At 44.0% G+C, this 26,150-nt stretch overlaps 1 protein-coding gene and 1 long non-coding RNA gene across 3 annotated transcripts in view; one reads left to right on the forward strand and one right to left on the reverse strand.

Moving 5' to 3' along the window:
• Window positions 1–6,470: 6,470 nt before the first annotated feature.
• Window positions 6,471–26,147, forward strand: LOC138761196 (uncharacterized). Of its 2 annotated transcripts, XR_011356175.1 has the most exons (5): window positions 6,471–6,545; window positions 6,650–6,767; window positions 9,409–9,457; window positions 22,436–22,469; window positions 24,469–26,147. It is a non-coding gene; the product is annotated as an uncharacterized lncRNA (long non-coding RNA). The 2 variants fall into 2 exon arrangements; XR_011356176.1 differs by lacking the exon at window positions 9,409–9,457.
• The window catches only part of susd2 (sushi domain containing 2), a 135,443-nt gene continuing 134,872 nt past the window's right edge, over window positions 25,580–26,150 (reverse strand). The window contains exon 17 of the mRNA XM_069932926.1: window positions 25,580–25,640. Coding sequence (XP_069789027.1) covers window positions 25,637–25,640 — 4 coding nt within the window. The 3' untranslated portion in view covers window positions 25,580–25,636. The remainder of the gene's footprint in view (window positions 25,641–26,150) is intronic.

A 26,150-nucleotide genomic window follows, 5' to 3' on the forward strand; every position in this document is an offset into this window, starting at 1 on the left:
ACTGGAGCATCCAGGGGGAAACCTATGTAATCACAGGGAGAAACATACAAACTCTATGTAGGCAGTACTAGCCTGTGATGCTCTGCCACTCTGCCATAGAGAGGATGTGGACATGAGGCCTCAAAGTCAAATTATATCTGTCACTGCCTCTTTATCCCCATGGATCACTGTCTCCATCCCAAAATTACAAACGGTTTCAAACAATCTGGTCCTTTTTCAATAAAATGCTGGAGTCAATGGCTTTTACCTTTCAAGAATTTAATTGGAGGAAACCTGAGAACATCCTGAGAAGCAGAGTTAATGGAAGGGGGGGTGGGGGGGTCAATCGACCCCTCTCAATCAACAACCTCCAAGTTTCCCCACCTGTGTGTGTGAGGACATTGGGGGCTGCAGAGGGTATTATCCACAAAGTCCTGGCCAATTGTGACCATGTGTATCAGGAATTTGTCCTTCTGTGCCAATGTCGTGAAAAACTGATGTGTCCACCCTGCACCATTAGTCCCCCAGGCATTCCAACAGCTGCAAGGTCAGCATCATCATGGGGGGGGGGGGGGAAATTCGTCACCCGTGGTTACCCTAAGGCCCCTCAATTAAATTTGTTCTGATGCCAACTCTGAACAGCTGGAACCCTCTTACCAATTGTAAGTTTCTCATTAATCCAATCCAGGAACAACTCTCAGCTTGCAGATGTGACATTTGGAGAAGTATATTTTATTTTGCCTCACATCACGAATGTTTTCCTCCTGTTGAATCCAAGTGTATTGTTGTGATTTCCACAAATGCAAATCAAAAGCTTTTAGTCTGGTATTTGTATAATCTGTTTATTTGTACTTCTCAAACCAGAGGGATGGTATCTGATGGTATCTGGAATTCAAGACTCTGGGGGCGGTTTTTTTTTAATGCTTTTCTTTCCATTTCCCTAATGCACATTTGTTCATGGGACATGGAAACAGGCGGTTTCGCATTATGGACAGATATTATCACTGTGTGGGACCTTTTTATGTACGCTTCCTGTTCTGCTCTTCTATGCTGTCCACAGCCTCTGTGGTCTGCCCAGTAAAAGAACAGTCGAGGGCAAGGTGCCAGTGCTGCATTTGGGTGGTTAAGAGAAAGAGCTGTATCCATAGAATGTTTGTGTGGAGGGAGGGAACCTAGGGAAGAGTCCATTAAGACAGAGTGAAGACGAGAATCTAGAAAGTCTATTTCAGGAAGGGCGATGGCAAAAGGACAGCATGGATGTGATGGGTCAAAACGTAATTTCTGTGCCATACAGCTCTATGGGTCTATGACAGGGAGCTAATTTGTCCAGATTGAAAGGAACAAGGTGGCCCTGGTCAGTTTGGATTGAACATGTATTAGGATCCGATCAGTACAAATCAAGGTTAGGAACAAGACCCTGGTCAATGTGGCTCAATGAAAGCAGGAGGTCTGATCAGGTAGGACCAAGAGGAGGTAGAAAGTGTTGATCAAGGCTGAGGTTAGGACATTGGTCAGACAAGACTGAGGGATGACAGAGATCATGGTTAATGTCTATTAGATGTTGGAAGAAGACCCAGGTCAGGCTGAACTGATGGAGAACATCTGGTCTGGGTCAGGCTGACTGAAAAGTTGGGGCAGGGGCCTATTGGGAGTAGGTTGAATATAGATTAAAGATGTATCGGGGGAATTTAGCAGGTTTCAGTTCATGATTAAAGGAGAGATCTGATTGAGGTGAGGGTAGCAGAGGCTAGTACCGTGAAGCAACAATTCTCTGATTGGAATGTGGCACCTCTGCTTAGCAGCGTCCACATTGTTTCAATTTGGCTGACAGATAAGTGCTCCTGAGCCCATGTTTCATTAGATAGAACATTAAATTATTTATTTAAATATACATTTGTGCAGCTCATTTAGATGTGGACATCAAAGCAGGCCAAGGTATGATACCTGTACATAGCGTGATAAATTATTGTATTGTACAAAACCATTTATCATGAAACCACCAAGGCTTTTGATGCATTTTCAATGAAGCTCATATTATGAAGGCCAGTCACACCTTCATGCAACATTGTATCTCTATGACCTGAAAAGCCCATTGCCCATTGGTTCTTATTATTGCCATGAGCAGACTAGACATTGATTGGCTACCAGCTATCTGTTTGCAAACAAGAAGCTTGCAAAGATATTAACAGAATCCTACACCGCTCAAGCATAGGTTTTAGGCTGTTTAGTTCCATTGTAATGAAAGTGAAGTTGCATGGAGTACACTTCCTTTAGGCCTAGTACGTGCTTCCTATCAGCGTCTTCGGTGACATACCAAATTTCCTCAAGCACCTCACAAAGTATAGCCATTGGCGAGCCTTCTTCATGATTGCATCAACAAGGAGGCTCCAGGGCAGATCCTCGGAGATTTGACACCCAGGAATTTGATGTTCTTGACCCTCTCCACTACTGAGCCCTCGATGAGGACTGGGTCATGTCCCCCTGACTTCCTCCTGAAGTTCACAACCATCTCCTTGGTTTTGCTAATGTTGAGCGCATAATTGTTGGGATGACACCACTCAACGAGCTGATCTATCTCCCTCCTGTATGCTTCCTCATTGCCGTTTATGATTCTGTCAACAACTATAATGTCATCTGCAAATTGTAGATAGCATTGGAATTGTTCCTGGCTAAGAAGAAGTAAAGCTCAAAGGGCATGTAGATTGTGGTTAGAAATCTATTTGGAAATTCTGGGAAAGAATGAGTTAACAGCACAAGACAAAAATTGACATGATCTTAAAACAACGTGGATTGGTGAGAGATGTGTAAAGAATGTAATTTGTGGATTCCAGATTAAAGGAAATGCAAGGGTTAGAGCACACATGTCAAACTCTGGCCCGCGGGCCTAATTATATTTGGCCCGCAAGATCATTTCAAAAGTGTATTAGAGGTGGCCCGCCGATGCTGTTTTTTGGTAATGTCACCCCCACCATCCTCCCCCTTCACTGCACATCCTTCCCCATTGTAACACGAGAAATTGTAACACGAGAAGTCTGTCGATGTCATCAGCCGGCAAGCTGGTTGGAAGGCTCCCCGCACAACCAGTCACTTCTCCCACCTGCCGAGCGGTGCGGCGGATGGGCGAGCACCTGTGATTTCCTGTCGGCGCGACGGGCATGGCAGGCTGCGCACGGCCCCCGGGCAGCGCAAGCCCCGTGCGACTGGCACCGGACGGCCCTTCCACAGTGCAAGCGCACTTCTCCCAGTCGCCACGGCCTTCAGCGCTTGCACCCACGCGGACCCCAGGGATGGCTGGTTCGGCCCTGCACGTGAAGAGAGAGATGGTGGCTGTCCACAAAGGCTGATCGGCAGCGCGCTGGGCCTGAGTGGGTGGGTAAGCAGGGGTGGGCAGAGGGTGTAGGTGAGGAGTAATGGGCAGGGGAAGTTATGGTGGTGCGAGGGGCAGTTAGAGGGAGGGATGAGTAGAAGGAGGGGTGGATAGGGAAGAGGTAAAAGGGGAGGGGCAGGGCGAGTAGGGGAGGGGTGATTAGAGGGTGAGAGATGGGTAGAGGGAGGAACAGGTTGAGGGGAGAGGCAGTAGAGGGGCATATATAGGATGAGGTGGGTAGAGGCAGAGCGAGTGAAGTGAGGGGTGAGTAGAGGTTGGGTAAAGGACTGGTCAGGTAGAGGGATGGTGGGTCGAGGGTGAATAGAGGCCTAGAGCCTGAGGAGTGAGCAGGAAATGCTGAGTCCTGATGCAGGCCAAAATGGACACAGCCTGTGAATGCTGACTACATCTCCACAGGGACCAAATATGTTTCCCTCAGGTCAAGCAAAGGGTGAACTTGAGCTACCTACTCCTCACCTGTAACATTATCCTCCTAAAGTTATATCCTAAAGTTTAACATTACATATGTTGAAAGAAGAGAAAACATGCAGATGTTGTTGAAAATTTTCAATAAATATTTAGTTCGGCCCTCGACTTAGTCCAAGTTTTTAATTTTGGCCCTCCGTGAATTTGAATTTGACACCCCTGGGTTAGAGGAACAGTAGCCAGAGTAGAAAATTAGAAGAAAGATACGCTGGAACTTAGAACAGAATCCCTTATAAGTGCTCTACTGTGAAATCACAAAAAGCCATTCCAAATTGGATAAAATCTCAGATATCACACAACCTCATTAGAAAGACACATTAAAAAAAAAGACAAGTATATATCTGCTGCATTTGTTACCTCTGTAGATAATGCTGCAATAAGTCTAAAGAAGGTTGTCACCAACACAACATTTCAGGTTTAAAGTTCATTCTAGAGGGATGAGTGTCAATAAGTTGAAAAGCTCTGCATTTGTGCCAACCACTAGAGAAGTCATTAAACTAAATCCCGTCCATTTATTCAGTGTTCACGATTTCATGACAAGGGCTGTATTCGTTTAAGGAGATATCTCACCACCACCTTCTCAAAGGAGATTGGGAATGCTCACTGAGTACTGGCCTTGCCAGTGCCACCTGCATCCCATCACCTCAGGAAATAATAAAATTATCCCTTCCCTCTATTGGCAGAAGAGTTTAGGAGGTCTCTTAGCTGACCAATATCCAGCACTTAACTAACAATACCGAAACAGACTATATGGTCATTATCATTCTTCTGGTTCCCGCATTCTTCATTGTTATGCGTGACAGAATAAGACACAATGGAAGAATCCATGGGAAAATGGTAACAATGGTAACAAGCATACAGGAAAATGCAAAAAAAGTGGAGAGAGTGCAGAGAAGGTTTACCAGAATGTTGCCTGGGTTTAAGCATCTGGAGTATGGGGAGAGATTGGACAGATTGGGTCTTTATTCTTTGGAGCGTAGAAGGTTGAGAGGGGATTTGATAGAAGTATTTAAGATTATGAAAGGGATAGACAGAATGGATGTGGATAGACTATTTCCGTTAAGAGGAGGAAAGTTTAAAACAAGAGGACATGAGTTAAGAATTAAGGGGCAGAGGTTTAGAGGTAACATGAGGGGGAACTTCTTTACTCAGAGAGTGGTAGCTGTGTGGAATGATCTTCCGGGAGAAATAGTGGCGGCGGAGTCAATTGTATTATTTAAGAAAAGGTTGGACAGGTATATGGATGAGAGGAAGATGGAGGGTTATGGGCATTGTGCAGGGAGGTGGGATTAGAAAGGGGTGTTTGGTTCGGTGCGGACTAGAAGGGCCTAATGGCCTGTTTCCGTGCTGTAATTGTTATGTTATGTTAAGGTGGTTATATGGGGAAATTCTGATACCGGTAACAGTGGAGTTTGTAAACGTTACATACTGATCTCTAAGCAGAGGTCACATAGTATAACAAAAGATAACACAATAACAAATTCAGAACATGACTTTAAAGTCCTTTGAGACATCCTAAAGTTGTGAAAAGATGAAATAGAAATAATATTTATTTTATTCTTCTCCTTTGCAGCCTACCCTGCTTCTTCTCTTTAGACCAATTATCCTATGTCCTTTTGCTCCTTATGACCTGAATCGCTGATGTTTACAGCCATTTTCCACTGAGACAAATTCATAAAGTATTACATTGCCAAACAATATGGCCAAATAAACTACAGTAGCTCTACAGCAAATGAGTAACATGTTTTGTTCGAAGGGCTTTAGTTTCCTTCAATCACTTTGCTTTCCTTTCACTACATGTGGTGTCAAATTCCTATGTGTCCACTGATCAGCAACAATGAGTTTATTGGTTCAGGCTGCTTCAGTCATCTGAACCTTTTTTGTAACAAGTCACTCTGGACATTGTCCACCAAGCATTCCCTTGATCTTCTTTACCTTCAGGTCCATGGCAACTCTCTCTCCAGCTGTTTCCATTCTTGGAAATCTTTCCTGAATCATGAAAGCCATCTGTTTTTGTCCACTTCATACAGACCATGTTCATATTCTGCCATTCTTAATTCTTTATTATGTCAAAGATTTTCTCTGAATCCCCTTAATAAATGCTTATAAGGAATGTTTATGATTTTATTGTACTTAAAACACAAGAGAAAATATACTCCCTTGAAGGTTTTTAATTCTTATCTAATCTCATATTTGCTCTTGCCATACAATCCTGTGAAGTTTATGCATTTAATATATGCCTCTTTTCTTTACCCTCATAGATTACTCCTACGTGAACATCTCTGGAATTTGTTTAGTAGTAGCTCACAGGATCCTTTATTCATAATATTTGGTTAGAAAGCATGCTTGAAAAGTTTTTTTTTACTAAAATCTATGTGAAACCATCTTGACATATATTGCAGAATGAGGGAAATTGTAAAGGAAAGATAAATGTCATGCCACAAGTGAATGTTAAATGCATCTACAAATTAACATGGTGTCAATGACATCAGATTTTTTTCTGAGTAAATAATCATTGGTAAAAAAGAATTAGAGCATTATCAACGATTACCATTGTTTGCTTATCTGTTTGCTTGGAACATTCTACAAATTCTACTTCGGAATAGAATGTTTATAATTAATACAAACTATGAATGCTTGGCAGTCTGTAAGCAGCACCACCACACAATGTACTGCAGTAGTTCCATTTACATTGCGCCCATGACATCTTCATGTGAGATATTGTAAATTATAGTCAACGTGTTGGTAATGCATGGCCATACTCAAATGTTTCTTTGTACTTAAGTTTTCTTATTAACTTGACTTTTTTGATCTTAGGTTGCCTTTCAATTTGACTTTCTGCTTCCGACAGAAGAAATATGGAAACTATTAATGAGTAAAAAATGAAATAATAACCACGGGATTTGTACCAGCTGATAGTAATCGGATGGAAATGGTAGGTAAAGAAGATAATGGAATGGAGCTCTAACAGTGCACACATAATTCCTTTCTAACCCAATATGTAAAAAGCTTAGTGAGAGTAGCTTTGGTATCGGAATTTACACCGGTGAATGAATCAGAGCAGATATGCAAAGTAAATGTAAGGGAACATCCTGGCAATAACAATCATAATGTAGTACACAATCCTTTATATGGACATCTAAAATCCAGCATTTTTTTTACTGGTGCTGGTACAGTGGAGGGGGGTGGGGAGGGGAGAGAGAGAGAGAGAGAGAGAGAGAGAGAAGCACGACTCAGGCAGGCAGGGGGGAGAGAGATGGTAGTGCGACTCGGGCGGGGGGGAAGAGAGATGGCAGCACGATTCGGGCAGGCGGGGGGGAGAGAGACAACAGCACAACTCAGGTGGGTGGGGGGAGAGAGAGATGGCAGCACAACTCGGGTGGGTGCGGGAGAGAGACGGCAGTGCAACTCGGGCAGGGGGGAAGAGAGATGGCAGCGTGATTTGGGCAGGTGGGGGAGGAGAGAGATGGCAGCATGATTCGGGCAGGCAGGGGGGAGAGAGACAGCAGCACAACTCAGGTGGGTGGGGGGAGAGAGAGATGGCAGCGCAACTCGGGTGGGTGGGGGAGAGAGACGGCAGTGCGACTCAGGTGGTCGGGGGGAAGATGGCAGTGCAACTCGGGTGGGCAGGGGGCAGAGATGGCAGTGCGACTCGGGTGGGTGAAGGGGAGAGAGGCACCAGCGTGACTGTAACAAGGTATAGATAGAGCAGCACAATTCGAGTGGGCTTAAATCTGGGGCAGCTGGCTTTTGTTCTGAAATCCGGAAAAATCCGAAATTTGGAATACACTGACAGACTGTTCCAGATAAAGGATTGTGTACATGTACACTCTAAAATGTTAAGATTCAAGGGAATCAGAGGCCACACAATGAGGAGTGAGTAGCGGGACATCAACTCCTAGACCTCCTGGACCAGGAGATTTAAAAACAGTTTAAAAAGGAAAAATAAATGTCAAAAATAATAAAAATAATGAAAACAAACAAATAAAGATTCCTAGCTGGAACTAATGGGTAAGAAAAGTGCCAGCCAGGCAAAGACAACCAGCAAGGTAGGAGGAATGGTCCACCTCGTGGAGCCCAAGATGGCGATGCTGAGTCCAGGCATCTCCTGTCGACGGAGATGTGACTTGTCAAGCATGGTTGAAGCTCGTCTAGGAGGACAGCAGGAGGTGAGACCGACCCAGGGAGGAGAGGCAAACTGGTCCCCAATTGATTGCCGGGGGCAAGGGGCCTACAGAGAGGTTCAAGCCTCAGGGAGGGGAGTGCGACACATCCCTCCCCCCCCCTTCCTGAGGACAATGAGCACCTGGGAGCAGAACATGACGAGCAACAGGAGTGACTTATGGGAAAGCGCGGGAGACATCAGCCCCGCATTGGAAGATGGCTCCAATAACGATCTCAGCAAGGCTAGAACTGACAAGGAGGCTGGAGGTAACATTGGGAGAAAATTACAGGGAAGACCCAGAACTAACAAGAGGAGCAGGATGATATCAGTAAGAGGGGGAGGGGGCACGGAGCCCTTACTTCAGGACATTTTAAAGGCCATGGAAAAAAGACTGGCCAGAGACTTAAAGGAAAAAACATGGGAATTGTACAATAAAATCGATGTGGGAAAATACCCTAATTGGACTGACAGGAAAGGTGTCTGAAATGGAAGAAAGGGCCAGAGACAATGAAGACAGAATAAGTAAATTAGAAAGGGAGGTCATTGTGTGGGAGGCAGAAAGGGGATGACTCTGGCAGAGAATAGACACTCTGGAGAACCATAGCTGGAGGAATACCATAAAAACTGTGGGGCTGCCGGAATGTAAAGAAGGGGAGGATCCCATAGCATATTTTTCCCCAACACTGGTTGCCAGAGGTCTTGGGAATGGAGAAACTGGGGGAAGCAGTGGAAGTAGAGAGAACCCATTGGTCCCCCTTCCTGCACCCGGGCCCCGATCAAAGGTCACGCTCAGTGCTGGTGAAGCTCCTGCATCATCAGGACCATGAGAAAATTTTAAGGGCAGCGACTATCGGGATGAAAGCTGGGGGAGGGGGGGGAATTGGAGCTGGAGGGGAAACAAGGTGTTATTTTACCCAGACATAAGTGTGGCCTCCTAAAACAAAGAAAAGAATTTGTGCCAATAAAAAGAATCTGGCAATTCTAAAAATCGTATTGCCAGGGGGCAAAAGAAAATATTGTTGGAGGTCAAAGAGGCCTGGGAGTTTGTAAAGGAGCTGCTGGTTTGTAAGAGATGGTATATATGTGGATAATGCTAAATAGGTAATGCCAACATTTTGTTGAATATAAGAATATATTGTAAGTAATATGAGAATAGCAATTGTGGGTTTAACTGTTTGGTGTATAAAAATATTACTGGGAGAATTTGCAAAAAGGGAAATGGTCTGGGGGGCTTGGGAAGTGAGGACGGAGAGGTGTGAGAGGTAGATGAGTGCAAAATGCACAGCCTGTGGTAAGGAGGGGGATGGTGACGATGCTGAGGGTGATTTTCCTTTCTCCTTTTTTTGTAAATTTTTTTCTTCTACTTGTCCTTTTAAGTTTTGTGGTCCTTGTTTCGGTTTTGTTTTCCCAGGGTTTGTCATAGACACTGATGGGCTGGAGTGGACGGCTGAAGGGAAAAGGTTGGATGAATGATGAATACAGGGTGGTGGAGGTATGGTGGGAAACACAGGTCTGGGAGTCTCTGGGGCAATGGCTAAGAGTATAGTATGTTAGTTACAATGTTATTGGCTTGAATGGGAGGGTGAAGAGGAAAAAAGTCTTGACACACAAAAAAGGGAATTGATCTGGCTTTCTCCAAGAAACACATTTAATGGAGCAAGAACACCAAAAACTAAATAGGGGATTGATGGGCCAGGTAATCTCCTCCTTGTTCTGCTCAAATGCAAGAGAGTGGCAAATCTGATAGGGAAGATTGCTCCAGTGATAGTGCAGAATGTGACCACAGACAGAACAGGAAGATTTGAAATAGTGCACTGTCAGATGTATTCAGAATCCTGGACCTGCGTATGCCCCCAACTTTGATGATGAGAAGTTCATACAGGATGTTTACCAAAGATTGGCAGAGGGAAAAGAGAACATCCTGATTGGGGGAGATTTTAATTTTTGTCTGCATCTGTCTTAGATAAGTCAACAAAGAAAATAACTAAAACAAAGGCAGCGAGGGCTACCATTGACTGCACGGAGCTAAATTTGATAGATGTGTGGAGGCATAAACATCCAAGGGAGAGGGATTATTCCTTTTACTCAAAACAACATGACTCCTACTCTAGAACAGACTTTTTCTTGGCTTCAGCACATGTAGAGGGTAGGATCATGGAGACTGAGTACACAGTGAGATTTCTCTCAGATCATTTACCCCTAACATCAACAGTAGAAATGCCAGATAAGCAAGAAACGATATACAGATGGTGTCTTAATACGTTGCTGGTAAAGAAGCCGGAGTTTTGTAGTTTAAAAAGAACACAGTTAGACATGTTCTGTGAGGCCAGCTGTACCTCTACTCCAGATAAATTCTTCCTAAGGGACACCTTCAAAGCATATTTGAGAGGTTAAATAATCAGATATACAAAAGTAGTTAAAAAAGAATATATGAGGGAGGTGGATAAATTGGAGCAGGAAATTACTTGTCTAGAAAATGATTTTCAAAAGTCAGGTTTAGAGGACCATTATAGGGCTCTAACAAATAAAAAATACTGAAATACAATACACTCCAAACGTATAGTATGGAAAAGGCCATAATGCAGTCTCAGCAAAAATACTATGAACTGGAAGAGGGAGCCCATAAAATCCTCTCTTGGCCTTTGAAGACAGAACAGGCCTCAAAGATGATCAATGCGATACAAACTGGGAATGGCAGGATCATGCATAAGCCAAAAGAGATCAACAAGACCTTCGGAGAATTCTATGAGGGTTTATACAAATCAGAATTGACAGGGAGGTCCGATAAAGCCAGCGTGTTCCTGTTTAGGTTAGAGTTACCAAATTTAGACCCAGAAGAACAGGAGTGCCTAGATCTTCCCTTTATGGAGGAGGAGATAGGGAAAGCATTCAACTCACTTTAGACTAAAAAGTCTCTGGGGAAGATGTGTTTCCACCTGAGTTTTATAAGGAATTTAAAGATTTACTGATGCCTCTCTATATGGAGGTGGTAAACCAGGCAATGGAGACCCATACCCTCCCGGAATCCTTTTCAAGAGCAATCATTATGACGATCCTTAAAAAGGACAAAGATCTGCTAATGCCGTCTTCCTATAAACCTATTTCATTTCTAAACACAAATTATAAGATACTTGGCAAATAGATTGGCAAAACATTTGTCAAAACTTGTTGTCCAAACTGCGCTTTACTCTGGAAGGCTATGGGGAGATCTTCAGCTACAAGGTTAATTGGAGCAAGAGCAAAATCATACCACTCACTAGGGGGGGGGGGGGGGGGGGGGGGGCTACAGTCAATGCCAATAAAACAGTTATTTAAAGTGGCAACAAAACAGATCAAATATCTGGGAGTCAGAATAGATAATAACATGAATAATTTATATAAACTAAATTATTCCCTCTTGCTTGAAAGAATTGAGGAGGATTTAAATAGGTGGATGTCCATGCCCATAACCTTAGTGGGCATGATCAACTGTATTAAAATTAATGTGTTGCCAAGGCTTCAGTACTTCTTCCAGACACTGCCCGTGGCATTGCCCCGGGGATTCTTCCAAAATTTGCTCTCACGAGTAAGAACATTTCTATGAAATGGAAAGGTGGCCAGGGTCTCTATGGAAAAATTGACCTGGGATTACAGTCTGGGTGGATTACAAATGCTGGACTTCAAGAAGTACTATTGGGCAGCCCAGTGGAGATACATTGCCTCACTCTTTGAAGGGGGAGGTGTACCATCCTGGGCACAAATTGACCTGCACATGGTGGGCGAGAAGGTAGCAGAGGACTTTATTTATGAATGGGATGCCAAATTGTTATCTGGGAAAACAGGCAGCCCTATACCAAAACAGATAATTCTTATTTGGAATAAAATCAAACAATATTTACATATCAAAATGGGGCTGTCCCCAAAAACACCCTGACTCCTAATAGATTAATTCCATTGATGGTAGGTAACAAGATTATAGACACCTAGCATCATAATGGCATCAGGCGTAGAGAGGACTGTTATGAGCAAGGGCAACTAATGTCATTTGAAGAACTCAGACACAAGTATGATTTATCAAATAAGAGGTTCCACTGCTACCTTTAGATAAGATCTTTTTCTGCAGGACAGATTAGGTCCAACTATGGCCCTACCAGAGTGCAGTGACAGAGGCCATGATTCGAAAGGGGAACACACGGAAGTTCATCTTGGTAATGTATTTCTTGCTCCAAGCGGAAGGACCCAAAACAGACCTTCGCAAATCAAGGTGGGAGTTGGACCTGTAATAATGATTGATGAGCGGTGCTGGTCCGACCTGTTCTAGACCAGCATGACTGCAGTCATCAACGCGAGGCACAGGCTGGTGCAAAATAATTTTCTGCACCAGCTGTACCTGACGATGCAAAAATTGAACAGATCTAAACCAGAATTAACAGATCAATGCTTTAGATGCGGCATTGAGACAGGAACCTTTGTGCATGCAACCTGGACATGTACTAAGGTGAGGCCCTTTTGGGTGGTACTAGGTCAGGTTCTAGGAAACATTATAGGCAGTGAATTCCCGCAGGATCCAGAGTTGTTCCTATTGGGAAATATAAGACATAAGACTTACAATGAATCTGTCCAAATTTCCAAATCCAATTGTGGCCAGGAAGTGCATAGCGGTTACCTGAAAATCCGACTTCTGCCTGAGCATTGCAAGCTGGGACACGGAAATGCAAAGTTGTGTTCCCCTGGAGAAAATTACTTACAACTTAAGAAAAAAGTATGACACTTCTAAAAAAATTTAGCAACTATACTTAAATTCCATAGGAGCACAACTATAGTGTGGTCCATCGTGCCTCACTATCCTACCTTCCCCATCTGCTTCTCAATTGGTTGGGGACGTCCATCCTATCCCAACCAGGTAAAGTCAAGAAAAGAAAGCAGCCTGAGCTCTGACCATCATGCCATGACAAACCCACAAAGCCCTGATATATTTTTCACACCTTTCTTGTAAATGTCTTCAATATTGTGTGTAATATAGTTAAGTGTTAAATGTTGAGGGTCTGTGGGGGGTGGGGGGGACGGAGGGGGACGGAAAGCTTGAACTCTGCAGAGAACATTGTATAGAATTGGTAACTGTAAACTGTAGTCATGGTGGTATTGTTAATATTGACTGATAATGTTGATAACTTTGAGTTCAAGTTTGGAAAATCATCAATAAAATATTCAAAAATAAAGATTGAAGGGCATCAATATGGGAAGTAAATAGGTTGAGGGCTGCTTTTAAGGTCTGAGAATAAGACTTAACATGGGTCAACAATGGAAAGATTTGAACTGGTGATCAATGGAGTATGGCAAATACATTCCTCTAAATTAAAGAAAAGAGAAACTAAAAGTTAGGAGATTCCATGAATGAATAAAGAGTGAATAACGAATATAAATGAAAGAGGGATACAGAAAGGACATAGACGTAGACATCAGAGCATGACAAGAGCAAATCTGAAGGGATTAGTCGAGAATTAAAACATCATGAAAGCCTACTTCTGAATTTTTTCAAGCTTCAATATTTTTATTGCAAATTTCCATCCTGCTGTCATCTTCACATGGATCTCTCATTAGTAAAAGAGAATGCCTCATAGATTAAGTCAATAACTTTTTTTCTCATGTGGAATAAGGAATTGTTTAATATAATTCCATCAATTTTTTTAGTACTTGTATGTATGAGATGACATGTGTTTTCCTTAAAATTTTGTCTGTGAATTTATATGTTAAACTCAATAAAAATATTTTAAAAAGAAAAAGATAATGCCTTTCCATTGTTTCAACTGTCCTTTTTTCTATACCATTTAATTCTATACACTGCTGGACCAATGTTATGACATTTGTAAAACAATACACTGCTGTCTTGACTTACTGTAAAAAGACACCCTGAAATTTTTATTCTTGCACTTCCTTCTGCACTAACTCTCATCCTTGCACTTCTTTCTGCACTTCTTCCTGTCCTTGCACTTCCTTCTGCACTACTTCCTGTCCTTGCACTTCCTTCTGCACTACTCGTGTCCTTCCAATTCCTTCTGCACTACCTCGTGTCCTTGCACTTCCTTCTGCACTACCTCGCATCCTTGCACCACGTCTTGTCCTTGCACTTCCTTCTCCACTACCTTGTGTCCTTGCACCACTTCCTGCACTATTTCCTATCCTTGCACTACCTCCTGTACAAAAGTATTGGTTGACTTCATTGTTCTGAAATCAAAATTTGCAATTTGAAAAAAACACATAAATGATGATGAAACTCAGCAGGTCAAATAGTGCCTTTATATAGCAAAGGTGAAGGTACATCACCAAATTTCAGGCTAGAGCCCTTCATCAAGGTGTGGGGGAACAAGAGATATCCGAACTAATTAGCTTGCCTTCCCCCCCCCCCACTTTCACTTATTATTCCAGTTCCTACTTCCTTTCTCTCTCCACCTAACCTAGGCTCATTCCCCCCCCCCCCGTGGTGCTCTCCCCCACCTATCATCTTTCACTCTCACCACCCTCCTCCTCCCTTCCCCTTTTTGTTCAGATATCTCTCATGTTCCCCCACACCTTGATGAAGAGCTCCAGCCCAAAACGTTTGTGATGTATCTTCACCTTTGCTTTATGTAGGCACTGTTTGACCTGCTGAGTTTCTCCAGAGGGCCAGAACTGCTGTTTATTGGCCAGGGATAAATGCTGACACTGACTGGATGGTTTCCAGCTGTGAGACCTGTTTGAAACATCATGCAAAGAAGACAAAGGAACCCATGATAATAACTGACCTACCAGCAGAACCATGGCAGGAAGTTGGAACTGATCAGTTCCACATAGATGAAAAGAATTACTTGCTGGTTATTGATTACCTATCAAACTATCCTGAGATTATACTGCTTCCTAACATGTCGGCTGATTGAGTGATCCCATAAATGAAATCAATCTTTGCAACATATGGAATTCCTCGAATTGTCTACAGTGACGTTGGACCATGCTACAGTTGTAGAGAATTCCAGAACTTTGCAGAAGAGTATGATTTCGACATGTGACATCAAGTCCTCTACATCCAGAGTCAAATGGTAAAGCAGAGAAAGGAGTTCACATAGTTAAACAGTTGCTCAATAAAGCACTATACAGTGGTTCCGATCCTTATCTAGCTCTAATGAGATACAGAGCTTTTCCACTTGAACATGTCACGTCACCCACTGAACTTCTGATGGGATGTAGACTACGCACCACACTTCCCCACTCTGCAGAGCCAAACAAGATGTTGAATGGAAACAAAAGTGTCTGCAAATGGAGACCAAAAGCAAACCATGACATCAGCAAGAAGCTTAGGGCCACTGGCACAACATGACACAGTGAGACTCAGAGATTCCAACACTTGGGTCAGAAAGGCCACTGTTCTGGAGGAAGTAAATCCAAGATCCTACACTGTCAGAACAGAGGACAGTCAAATACTGAGAAGGAATCAAAAGAGCCTGCTGAAAATGCAAGAGACACTGCAGGAACAGATAAATCCAGAAAATCCAGTCTGCACAGAAACAGAGGAAACACCACCTGTGCTAGACAGTAGTGGACCAGCAGAGCTGACACAAGCACCTGTTTTAAGAAGATCCACATGTGTTATCAATGCACCTGACAGACTCAATCTCTAAAAGAAAAGGAACTGTACATTTTAAAAGTTTGTGCTGCTAATGTTTTGCTTACATTTGTGTTGAACTTTAAATTGAAATGAATACTGTATTAGTGTATTCTGTTTCAGATTAAACATCTCGACGAAAGGGTAGAGTGCTGATAGAGTGCTGTTGATCCTCCTGACCTCTAGAGGGAGTTGGAAACTAGTTTGGTACAGCTTCTGTCAGATTCAAGATGGATGCCTCCATTCGGTCATGTGTGTACTTTAGCTAATAAAGTATAATTGTTTTAAAAGATCCCAAGTTTCTTTAAAAGAAACATCACTCCTTCAACAGGAAAATATTGGATTAGCAGCAATCTGAACATCTTCAAGAAATCTCTACATTAAAAACATCTGATTTAACTTTCTGTTCATTTGCATGTGATCAGTTTCCCTGAGAAAGAAGACTCACAGAGATTTTATTCCCACAACCTTTAATGTGGGAGTGATTCAGTTTGGGTGAACAGAAGAATGCAAAGGAAAATTACAACATCTTATTAGTTTAGGACCTGACCTCCAATCTAATAACAGGTTGGCCATCAAGTGAAAATTAAAAAAAATAGAAACAGAAAATGAAAGCAATACTCAACAGGTCATGTTGACCAACCTCTGGCTAAAATAAATTGCAATAGTTAAACAAAGAAAACCTGCAGATGCTGTGGTCCAGTGCAGTCCACAAAAGTGCTGGAAAAACTCGGCAGGAAACACAGTGTCCAGAGAAAATAAAAGGCAGTCAATGTTTCAGGCCTGAGCCCTTCTTCAGTAGTGCCAAAAAACCAGGCAGATGTCTGAATGAAAAAGTGGAAGGGGAAGGGAATTGGAAGGAGAATAGGGAGGAACACTGGCTGACAAGTGATAGGTAATAGGTGGAATCACATGGGAGGATAAAAGAGAAAGAAGCTGAGAAATGATAGGGGGAAAGGGCAGAAAATAGAGCATTACAGCTCAGTAAAGGCCCTTCATCCCACGATGTTGTACCGACCAATACCTAAAAAATCTAAACTCTCCCTATTTCATAACTCTATTTTTCTTTAATCCATCTGCCTGTCTAAGACTCTCTTAAATGCCCCTACATTCCAACCTCCACCACAAGTCCTGGCAATATATTCCAGGCACCCACAACTCTGTAAAAAGAAATTACCCCTGATGTCTCCCTAAACTTATCTCCCTTTACTTTTTACAGATATTCTCTGGTGTTTGCTGCTCCCACCCAGGAAAAAGGTTTCTGGCTGTCTACTTATCTCTCCTTCTCATAATCCTGTAGACCTCTATTATGTAATCTCTCATCCTTCTTCGTTCCATAGAGAAAAGTCCCAGCTCTGCTAACCTTACCTCATAAGATATATTTTCCAATCCAGGCAACATCCTGGCAAATCTCCACTTCACCCTCTCCAAAGCTTCCACATTCCTTCCTGTAATGAGGTGACCAGAACTGAAGATAAATGTGGTCTCACCAGAGATTTATAGAGCTGCAACATCACCTCTCGACTCCTGAACTTAATCCTCTGACTAATGGAGCATAGCATGCTATAGGCTTTCTTAAATATCCTATCAACCTGCAGAGGGTTCAGAAGGATAACTCTCTGATAGGAGAAGAAAGGGGAAGCCAGACGAAGGGAGACAGAGGAATGAGAAATAGAGAGAAATTCATGGAAATTGGAGAAGTTGAAAAAGATGCCGTCTGATTGGAAATGGCACATCTTAAGTAGATGGGATGATTTCTACCTAACTGGCTACAAAGTGGAAATGCCAACCAGTTTGGCATCTAGCTCTATACCAAGAAGTGAAGAAGTTAGTTTCCTTGCTGAAAATTCATGAAAAACATTAAAATTCTGCATTTCACTATTTTTCCATTCTTTTAGCAACCTTCTCCCTCTCCAGATGCCTTTGTTTACAGTTTATCCCTCTTGTCACCCCAGTTTTATCCAATCAGAGGCATTCCTCCTCCCCACCCCCCCCCCCCATAGCTTAACATACTTCTTTGATCTTCTTCCCAGTTCTAATGAAGGTTCTTTGACCTGAAATGTGTTTATAACCACAGATGTGGCCTGACCTGCTAAGCACTTCCAGCATTGTTTTGATTTTAGAATTCCATTTTTTTTTCTTTTTAAGATCATACTTTTTCTTAAACAAACATTACACCCTAGTGGAGAAGAAATTCCCCTGCTATTTCCTGCCTTTCAAAATGCAAGCAAGGGAAAAGACAAAAAAAATCCTAAATATTAACGAGTGTTGCCACTCTATATTTGGGTCAAAATATATGAATGACAATGGGGAGGTAAACCTTCTGGGCCTGGGCAGTGGCAATAACACAGTCACTAATGAATCCATAAAGAATCAGTCAAGTTTTAATTTACAATGCCCTTATGGGAGGCATTGAATTTAGATCTAAGAGCCGTTCTATACTCACTGGGTACTTACTCTCCACGGACTTTTGACCTGGGGAGTAAAGCAACAGTCAGGATGGCATCATCTCCCAGGAGTTGAGAGGAGGCTGCATTGGCTTCTGAAGACGTAGACTCCTGGTGTAAAGGGTACTCAAGGTACGAATTTGGGGATAGGAGTCTAAAACTAGTGGCCATAGGTTTAAGTTAAAAGGGGACAGATTTAAAAGGGACTTGAGGATGATCCTTTTCACACAGGTGTTAGGTATGTGGAACAAGCTGGAAATGGGAGAGGTAAATACAGTTGCAATATTCAAAAGGCATTTAGACAGGTATGAGGAAAGCCAAGGTATGGAGGGATGTGGGCAAAATATTGACCAATTCACACCTTTATGAAGGGCACAAGCCTGAAACATTGGCTATGCATCTTTATCTTTGCCATATAACTTACAGTTGTTAGTTGTTAGTTCACACTAACAACTGTGAACTCCATTGCAGAGTTCTCTCCAGTTTTAAAAAATTTTCTACTAGAACTTTTCTTTCTGATCCTCAACCAATGCTGCATCCCCTTTACTCAGTCGCGGCAGGAGTAGATGCACGCAGGCCGATTCCAGGGCGCACCACTCCACAACTGTGGACAGCCGTCATAGATCTCCAGAAATGATTCGACCTAAAAGGGGAGGCAGGCCTCTTCAGCCCGGTTAAGGAACCTGCATAGGAGAAGGACACTCCGATATAAAACCTACGACCCAAGGACCTCGCTGCCATGTCCCAACTTGCTTGGCCACGGCACACGAACCATGGGTGTAAAGGGTGGGGCCAGTACTGCGCACACTGCACTCCACCTAAAAGCTCCTTTGCGCAGGCCCGAGGACATGTCCACATCCTCCCCCTCAAAAGATGCACACAAACTCAAGCTAGCATGCTGGAATATCAGAACCATGCTAGACAAGGCTGACAGCCACCGACCTGAACGTCGGTCTGCCCTCATCGCACATGAACTCCTCAGACTCGACATCGACATAGCCGATCTCTTGCAGATGTAGGCAGCCTCCAAGAACACGGCATTGGCTACACACTCTACTGGTCTGGCAAGCCTCAGGCTGAATGACACCTATCTGGTGTTGGCTTCATGGTCAAGAACTCCATTGCCTCCAAACTCGAAAGCCTCCCGACAGGCCACTCTGACCGGATCATGTCCTTGCGACTCCCCCTTCAAAACAAGGGACACATCACTCTCATCAGTGTCTATGCTCCAACCCTTCAGGCGGAACCAGCAGAAAAGGACAAGTTCTACACTGACCTGCGCAACCTCATCCAACACACCCCTACAGCCAACAAGGTTGTCATCCTTGGCACTTCAACGCTCGCGTCGGCAAAGACTCAGAAACCTGGCCAAGAATCCTTGGCAAGCATGGTGTCGGCAAGTGCGCAGAACAGCGGCTTCTCATTACTAACACCCTTTTCCAGCAGAGAGACAGCCTGAAGGCTACCTGGATGCATCCCTGATCCAAACACTGGCACCTCCTGGACTATGTTCTGGTGCGAGGAAGAGACAAACAAGATGTGTTCCACACCAGGGTAATGCCCACCGCGGAATGCCATACTGACCACCAGCTTGTTCGCTGCAAGCTCATCCTTCACTTCAAGCCAAAGTTCAAGAACAGTGGAGCCCCCAGAAAGAGGTTCAATGTTGGAAACTTGCAGTCAGACGTAGTGAGAGGAAACTTCCAGGCAAACCTCCAAGCAAAGCAAAGCTCAAGGATGCAAACTGCCTCATGTCTCCTGAAACCCTCTGGGATCGGCTGAAAACGTCCATACTGCAATCCACTGAAGAGGTACTGGGCTTCTCCTCCAGGAAAAACAAGGACTGGTTTGACAAAAACAACCAGGAAATCCAGGAGCTGCTGGCAAAGAAGCGATCTGCCCACCAGGCTCACCCAGCTCACCTTGCAAAGCCTTCCTGGCCAGAGAAAAAACGAGCCTTCCGTCTTGCATGCAGCCATCTTCAGCGCAAACTCCGGGAAATCCAAAATGAGTGGTGGACTCAAACGAACCCAGCTTAGCGCCGACATTGGCGACTTCAGGGGTTTTTATGAGACACTAAAGGCTGTGTACGGCCCCTCACCCCAAATCCAAAGCCCTTTGCGCAGCTCAGACGGCGAAGACCTCCTCAGCGACAAGATCTCAATCCTCAGTCGATGGTCAGAACACTTCCAATCCCTCTTCAGTGCCAACCGCTCAGTCCAAGAATCCACCCTGCTCCAGCACCCTCAACAATCCTTGAGTCTAGAGCTAGATGACGTCCTTACCCGGGAAGAGACATATAAGGCAATTGAACAACTGAAAAGTGGCAAAGCAGCAGGTATGGATGGAATCCCCCCAGAGGTCTGGAAGGCTGGCAGCAAAGCTCTGCATACCAAACTGCATGAGTTTTTCAAGCTCTGCTGGGACCAAGGAAAGCTGCCTCAGGACCTCCGTGATGCCATCATCATCACCCTGTAGAAAAACAAAGGCGAGAAATCAGACTGCTCAAACTACAGGGGAATCACGCTGCTCTCCATTGCAGGCAAAATCTTCACTAGGATTCTCCTTAATAGACTAATACCTAGTGTCGCTGAAAATGTCCTCCCAGAATCACAGTGTGGCTTTCGCGCAAACAGAGGAACTACTGACATGGTCTTTGCCCTCAGACAGCTCCAAGAAAATTGCAGAGAACAAAACAAAGGACTCTACATCACCTTTGTTGACCTCACCAAAGCCTTTGACACCGTGAGCAGGAAAGGGCTTTGGCAAATCTAGAGCGCCTCGGATGCCCCCCCAAGTTCCTCAGCATAGTTATCCAACTGCACGAAAACCAACAAGGTCGGGTCAGATACAGCAATGAGCTCTTCGAACCCTTCTCCAATGACAACGGCATGAAGCAAGACTGCATCTTCGCACCAACCTTCTTTACTATCTTCTTCAGCATGATGCTGAAACAAGCCATGAAAGACCTCAACAATGAAGACACTGTTTACATCCGGTACCGCACGGATGGCAGTCTCTTCAATCTGAGGTGCCTGCAAGCTCACATCAAGACACAAGAGCCACTTGTCCGTGAACTACTCTTTGCAGACGATGCCGCTTTAGTTGCCCATTCAGAGCCAGCTCTCCAGCGCATGACGTCCTGTTTTGCAGAAACTGCCAAAATGTTTGGCCTGGAAGTCAGCCTGAAAAAAACTGAGGTCCTCCATCAGCCAGCTCCCCACCATGACTACCAGTCCCCCCACATCTCCATCGGGCACACTGAACTCAAAACGGTCAACCAGTTTACATACCTCGGCTGCACCATTTCATCTGATGCAAGGATCGACAAAGAGATAGACAACAGACTCGCCAAGGCAAATAGCGCCTTTGGAAGACTACACAAAAGAGTCTAGAAAAACAAACACCTGAAGAAACACACAAAGATCAGTGTGTACAGAGCCGTTGTCATACCCACGCTCCTGTTCGGCTCCGAATTATGGATCCTCTACCGGCATCACCTATGGCTCCTAGAACGCTTCCATCAGCGCTGTCTCCGCTCCATCCTCAACATTCATTGGAATGACTTCATCACCAACATCGAAGTACTCGAGCTGGCAGAGTCTGCAAGCATCGAATCCACGCTACTGAAGATCCAACTGCGCTGGGTGGGTCATGTCTCCAGAATGGAGGACCATCGCCTTCCCAAGATCGTGTTATATGGCGAGCTCTCCACTGGCTACCGAGACAGAGGTGCACCAAAGAAGAGGTACAAGGACTGCTTAAAGAAATCTCTTGGTGCTTGCCACATTGTCCACCGCCAGTGGGCTGATCTCGCCTCCAACCGTGCATCTTGGCGCCTCACAGTTCGGCGGGCAGCAACCTCCTTTGAAGACGACCGTAGAGCCCACCTCACTGACAAAAGACAAAGGAGGAAAAACCCAACACCCAACCCCAACTAACCAATTTTCCTTTGCATCCGCTGCAACCGTGCCCGCCTGTCCCGCATCGGACTTGTCAGTCACCAACGAGCCTGCAGCAGTCGTGGACATACCCCTCCATAAATCTTCATCCGTGAAGCCAAGCCAAAGAAATGACTTACAATGTTTGACCTACTGAATTTCCAAATCATTGTGTTTTTACTTCAATCGCAGAGTCTGCAGAATCTCATGTTTTTCTCCATAGGGAAATTCAACTTGCTTAGGTAAACAACTTGGCTATCATGGACCAGTCAGGCCAAAGGGCCTTTCCCTCTGCTGTAAAGTTCCATAACTCTAGATGTTGTGATGGACATGTGTGCCTGCTTTGAATGCCTGCTTTTTTGGGATTTAAGCAGTACAGTTAAACATCACCTTCGCTAACCACTGAACACTCTATTCTTCTCCATTTGATTACAGGAGCCCTTGGGTGACCAACAGAGTAAGGGTAAAGGTAAAGGTTCCATTATTGTCATGTAATACATTTTAAGATGTAACATATATGAAATTATTTAACTTTTGTCGCTACTTTGTCCAGAGCCCCTCCATAAGTACCATTAAAGACTCCTTTCAAGTCACCGTCCCGTGGGTCTTCTCCTCTGCTTCTCCATCTCAAATGGGAGTTGGTCTCCCCATTTTCTGGTGCCCTACTCCGGTCCTTCGCTCCCCTCTGCAATCCCCTTGTGGCTGCTGCCGATCAGAGGTACCGCTATTTTTGGCGCAGACTCCCGTGGTCGTGGAATTTTAAATAAAATTACATTTGGCTCCTTTAGTGGGCCATTCAAAGACTGTGCAGAGCTGACAGCAGTCAACTGGGCAGTTGGACCCTGCGGGAGCATGGTATCTCTGCTCCTCGCTCCCCACGGATCTGCACCAGTGGCAGCGCTGCCATTACAGTGGCTCCAGCAGTGCCACCATTTTCATTGACATTATCACCACAATGTGGGCCTGGCATGACTTCCATTCCACATTCCAGTCACTTGAGAGGACCAATAATGACCAACCACCAAGGAGGACTGGGAGTAACAGTCTTTCCTCACTAAGATGAATGAGCAGGTAAAAATGATTATGATACTACCACATTTGTCCTACATGGTGTTGGAGAATTAAACAATCGGAATTAGAATTTATTGTTGTGAATGTGTCACAAAATTCATTGTTTTGCGGTAGCATCACAGTGCAAACATTTATATAAACCATTTTACAAATAAATAATTTATTTTTAAGTAGTAGAAGCAAAAGTTAAAGTAAGGCAATATCTATGGTTCATTGTTCATTCAGGAATCTGGTGGCAGAGGGGAAAAAGCTGTCCTTCTGCTGCCGAGTGCTTGTCCTCAGGCTCCTGTACCGTTTTCCCCAGATGGTAGCAGAGTGAAGAGGGCAGGGCCTGGGTGGTGGGGGCCTTTGAGGATAGAGGTTGCTTTCTTAAGATAGATGCCCCTGATGGATTGAAGACTGGTGCCTGTGATGTCGCAGGCAAAGTTAACAACCTCTGGAGTTTTTCTTGTCTTGAACATTGGCACCTCTGTACCAGACAGTGATGCAACCAGCTACAATGCTTTCTTTGGTACAACTGTAGGATTTTTCAATGCCTTTAATGACATACTGAATCTCCTCAAACTCCTTACAAAGTATAGCCGCTGGTTATCCTTCTTCATGAACGCATCAACACTGAAGCTCCAGGACAGATCATTGGAGATGTTGATACCCAAGAATCTGAAGTTCTTCCCCCTCTCCACTACTGAGCCCTCAATGAGGACTGGTTCGTGTTCTCCTGACTTCCTCCTGAAGTCTACAATCATCTCCTTAGTTTTGCTAATGTTGAGTGCAAGGTTGTTGATGTGACACCACTCAACGAGCTGATCTATCTGCCTCCTGTACGCATCTTCATTGGCGTTTGTGATTCTAATTACAACCATGTAATTACATCGGCAAATTTGTAGATAGCACTTAAGTTGTGCCTAGCCACACAGTCATGGGTGTATAGTGAGTCGAGCAGTGGGCTAAGCATGCATCCTTGAGGTGCGCCTGTGTTGATCTTCAGTGAGGAGATGTTGCTTCTAATTCACACCAACAGAGGTCTTTCGATGAGGAAGTCAAGGATCCAGTTGCAGTGAGGGTGCAGAGGCCCAGGGTTTGGAACTTGTTAACCAGCACTGAAGGAATAATGTTGTTGAAGGCTGAGCTGTAGTCTATGGGTTTTCTCAGTGATCCAGAGCTGAGTGGAGAGGCAGTGATATTGCGTCTGCTGTGGAGCGATTGTGACAATAGGCGAATTGCACTGGGTCCATTCCTTTGCTTAGGTACATGTCCTCAACCACGCCAGTGGTTAACATAGTCATATGGTTCTATAACATGTAACAGACCTTACACCCAATATGTGAGAGATAAAGAGCAGAGGCATTTGCAACAATGTTAATGATCCATTATGGTTTCTATGGTTTCCTCTGCAGATCCTACCATCACAGTGACCAGTCATAAGCCAATTGTATCCACACTGCATGATAATGGTTAAGAGTATTGGGGCCAGAAAACAAAGCAATGCTACTTTTAAAGGCCTGTATTACAGAATGAACCATACATTTAGCTAAACTGTTCCAGTTCTACAACAATGCAAACATCTACCTGACAATGTGGAAAATATTCCTGCTATGTCCTGTTCAAAGGACAAATCCAGCTGATTACCAGCCAATTAGACTACTCTCAATTATCACCAGAGAGAAGGAAGCTGCCATGGACAGTGCTGGGAAGGGGAGCATACTCACCATTGGGCATCTTTGGTTTAGTCAGGATAACTTTGCTGCAAACCTGATCACAGCCTTGATTAGAACAAAGAGCTTGACATCAAGGTACCTATGATTCCAGGTTAATTGGGATATTTGGGTGGCATGAGCACATGGGCCAGAAGGGCCTTTTATCGTACTGCATGTCTAAATTTCAAAATGTAATATTTAAATGCTTGGCACACACTTGCAAGGCCCAGAAGATTGTGGTGCAAACCTGTTTTTATTGGATATGCATGGGCTGCAAAACTAAAGAGTGGATAGAGGTGTTTGCTGCCACAGAATTGTACCTGAGCAAAAGATGCATCTATGTCGACAAAGCAAAGAGCAATACAGTCACTCCTGATGATGAACCACAGCTCAGGACACTTGGAGTAAAATCACACCTTCTCATAGTCAAGGGAGCAATAACCTGCTTGCAAAGATTCACGCGTTGCTCGACCCAAAGGTTTAAAGCAATGCTCTGTATACCTTGAAAATAATGAGTAAAATGGTCTAATTGAGAAAGCAGCATTTGAGAAAAATGGTTGAAGTTGCTAGAGGTCAATCCATCCCAGCCCTGGGACATTGCCGCAAGAGCTGTTCAGTGTAGTGCCAAACATCTTTTGCTTAAGTGTTCCTGAGGTATTGCTTTATCAGTTACCTCCATCGTTAAGGCCTGTTCGTTGATGGTTGCATATTACTCAGTTCTATTCACAGTTGGTCGGAAAACGAAGCAGTCAATATGTGTGTGCCAATGTGGACAACATTCTCACGTGGGTTTATGAATGAAAAATAATTCTCACCTTCAAAACCAAGTTCGAGGTTGCATCAGCAGGGATCTCCCAAGGGCTTTCCATCATCTACAAGGCACAAATCATGAGCAGGATGAAGGTCAACTTGTCTGCACAATCCAACTCAAAGAACACTCAAGAAGCTCAACACAACCTTAGTTCGATTTATATCCCATTCCCACTATAAACTCCCCACCAAAATCTCACTACAGCATGTGCTTATAATCTGGAAAATTCATGACTGATTCTTCCCAAAGCTACTAGGACAACATCTCTCTAGACTTGAAGTCTCCATCACCGAGAAGAGCAAGAGATTCATGCTCAAGGCACTCCACACTCTGAGGGTTCCACCCAAGTTATGTACCAACCTGATTTGGAAATACATCATCTTTCCTTCAGTGCTGCAAGCAAAATTACAAACATTCCTTCCCAACAAAACTGTGGAGTATTCATCATCATCAATAAGAAGGCAGCTCTTCAAGAGTTTAGCCACATTCTTCTGTGTTTAGTATCTGCTTGATATCACAGCTTTCAAAATGTAATGCTAGCTACTGAAATAAAGACAAATAAAAATTTTGA

The sequence above is a fragment of the Narcine bancroftii genome, chromosome 4 (genome assembly GCF_036971445.1).
Source record: "Narcine bancroftii isolate sNarBan1 chromosome 4, sNarBan1.hap1, whole genome shotgun sequence".
Taxonomy (NCBI): Eukaryota; Metazoa; Chordata; class Chondrichthyes; order Torpediniformes; family Narcinidae; genus Narcine; species Narcine bancroftii.